The 2,516-nt window shown below is 58.3% G+C and overlaps 1 protein-coding gene across 1 annotated transcript; it reads left to right on the plus strand.

Annotated features, from left to right (window-relative positions):
• Positions 1-542: 542 nt before the first annotated feature.
• On the plus strand, positions 543-2,056 carry LBX1 (ladybird homeobox 1; the record flags this gene model as incomplete). The annotated part of the gene is made up of 2 exons (XM_081328721.1): positions 543-867; positions 1,572-2,056. 2 exons carry the CDS (start codon positions 543-545, stop codon positions 2,054-2,056), a joined length of 810 nt encoding a protein of 269 aa, XP_081184847.1.
• Positions 2,057-2,516: the final 460 nt, after the last annotated feature.

The following is a 2,516-nucleotide window of genomic DNA, read 5'->3' on the forward strand; positions in this document are numbered from 1 at the left end:
CCTGAGGAAGAAGAGGCTGGCTGGGGAAGAGACACCCCCCTCTTGCTGGGGAAGAGAGAGAGAGAGAGGGAGAGGGAGGGAGGGAGGGAGAGAAAGAGAGAGAGAGAGGGAGAGAGAGAGAGAGAAGGAAGGGGGGCATCTGGAACTACTGAGGAGGGGGTGTCTCCTAAAACGGCAGCTGCGAAGAGCAGAGCCAGCTAAAGTGGGAAAGAAGCGCCTTGGCCACCTTTTCCCTGGGCAAGACTGCAGTCCCTTGGCCGTCCAGGAAGGGCTACTCAGCCCCTCTTTTCCCCCGCCGCCCCCATTCTCCCGTCCCATGGCCATAGGGTAGGGTAGCGTGGCCGTGGTTTGGGTTAGGCTGGGGTCTGTTTTGTTTTGCCTTTTCTTTCTTTTGGCGCCCCCTTCCCTGCCTCCTCTTCGCTTTTCCGCGTTGGCGATTGCAGGAAAGAACGGCGGGGGTGTCAAACCAGACTGAGAGGAACCGGGAAGTGAAAGGGGGTGCCTCGGTGGGGAAGGAGAGGAATCCCAAAGACCCGGCAAGCATGACTTCCAAAGACGAGGGCAAAGCTGCCTCCGCCGAGGAACGCCGGAGAAGCCCTCTGGACCACTTGCCGCCTCCGGCCAACTCCAACAAGCCCCTGACGCCCTTCAGCATCGAGGACATCCTCAACAAGCCCTCGGTGAGGAGAAGCTACACCATCTGCGGGACTGCCCACCTGCTCTCCGCCGCCGAGAAGCACCCCCCGGCTGCCCTGCCCCTTTCCAGCCGGGCGCTGCTCTCGCAAACCTCGCCTCTCTGCGCCCTCGAGGAGCTGGCCAGCAAGACCTTCAAGGGACTGGAAGTCAGCGTCCTGCAAGCGGCAGAAGGTAAGACGCGGGGCCGGACGGCCGGGCCTCCATCCTTGGTGGTGGTGGCGGTGGTGATGAGCTGAGGGTAGGATTGGGAGTTGTCGAGGCTGCGTTCGTTGGAGAGCGTCCGCTAAGAACTTCCCGCGTCAGCCGGCTCGAGAAATAAGGAGTCAGGGCGAGCGGCTTCTTGGAAACAAACCAACGCCCCCCCCCCCTTAAAACAAGGAGCAGTTGTGCCTGTCTAAGACTCCAGTTCGGACGAAAGTCGGGAGGTTTTACAAACCAACATCTTCCCTTCTGTCTCTCCCTCTCTAGACTGGCTTGCTGGCTTAAGCAACCCTCGCGTGAAATCTGGGCGACTCTGGAGCACCCATTCGATTTCCGCGCCCCCCCACCACCACCTCCAATGTACCTATAGTGGTCCTGAGGCCAGGCACCCTCGGCGGCCCGGAGACCGGTGCCTGGGAGGCTTGGGCCTCCTCTCCCTCTAGCTGAACGTGATCTGGCCTGTGCGCCGCGACACGGTTTTCGGGGGGCCTTTCCCAGATAGCGAGGCGGAAGAGAGGCCGGGATGGGTACCTCCCTTAGGACCGTGGGGCTCCTGTCCTCCGCTCCGGTCCTCTCGGGCCCCAGACCTGGGAGAGGGAGCCAGGGAGCTGGTCTGCGGGCGGGCGGGCCCTTTTGCGCGAGGGACTGAAAAGCCTTCTTCTGCCTGTTTGCAGGAAGGGATGGGATGACTATTTTTGGCCAGAGGCAGACCCCCAAGAAAAGGAGGAAATCTAGAACAGCCTTTACGAACCACCAAATCTACGAGCTGGAGAAGCGCTTTTTGTACCAGAAATATTTGTCCCCCGCTGACCGGGACCAGATAGCCCAGCAGTTGGGTTTGACCAATGCCCAAGTGATAACTTGGTTTCAGAATCGCAGGGCCAAACTCAAGCGGGACCTGGAAGAGATGAAAGCAGACGTGGAGTCTGCCAAGAAACTGGGACCCAGCGGCCAGGTGGATCTTGTAGCCATTGCTGAGCTGGAGACAACCCCAGAAGGGAGAGCGAAGTCCCGCTCCCTTTCTCCGACCCATCCCAAACATGGACTGGAAGGCAACGGGCCCCTCCAGCTCTCCCCGGCCTCTCCTCTCACGGACCAGCCAGGCAGCAGCAAGGACTGCTCGGAGGACGAAGACGTGGAAATTGACGTCGATGACTGAACGGTGACAGTGGTGATGGCGGTCCTCCTCCTCTTCCTTCTCTTCTCCCAGCTCTTCTTTTGCCTCGTAAACAAAAACAAGCAGAGAAATTGCCCAGGCATTTCCTCTTCTCCATCCCCCCCCCCGCCCGCCCACTTCCACCTCTTGGCAAGGAGAGAACTGCGCCCCTCCACGCTTCTTCCTCAGCAGCCCCGGGGGAGGGGGGGGGAAACCCGCCGGACTTTAGGAGGGATTGGAACTCACTTCCTTGGCAACTCAGTTGTTTATCCCTCCAACAAAAGCAATAAGCAATATAAAATAATCACACTTGTGACCATGACAACGACGACGACGACGGTGATGTTAGTATGAATCAATATCCCCAACAGCTGCCTAAGCAGGTAGCTCTCTCATTTTTGGAACTGTGCAATTATGGGTAAATTCTGTATAAATATATTTAAGCATATGTATTGGATACTTA

Source organism: Vipera berus (assembly GCF_964194415.1).
Source record: "Vipera berus genome assembly, chromosome: 5".
Classification (NCBI taxonomy): domain Eukaryota; kingdom Metazoa; phylum Chordata; class Lepidosauria; order Squamata; family Viperidae; genus Vipera; species Vipera berus.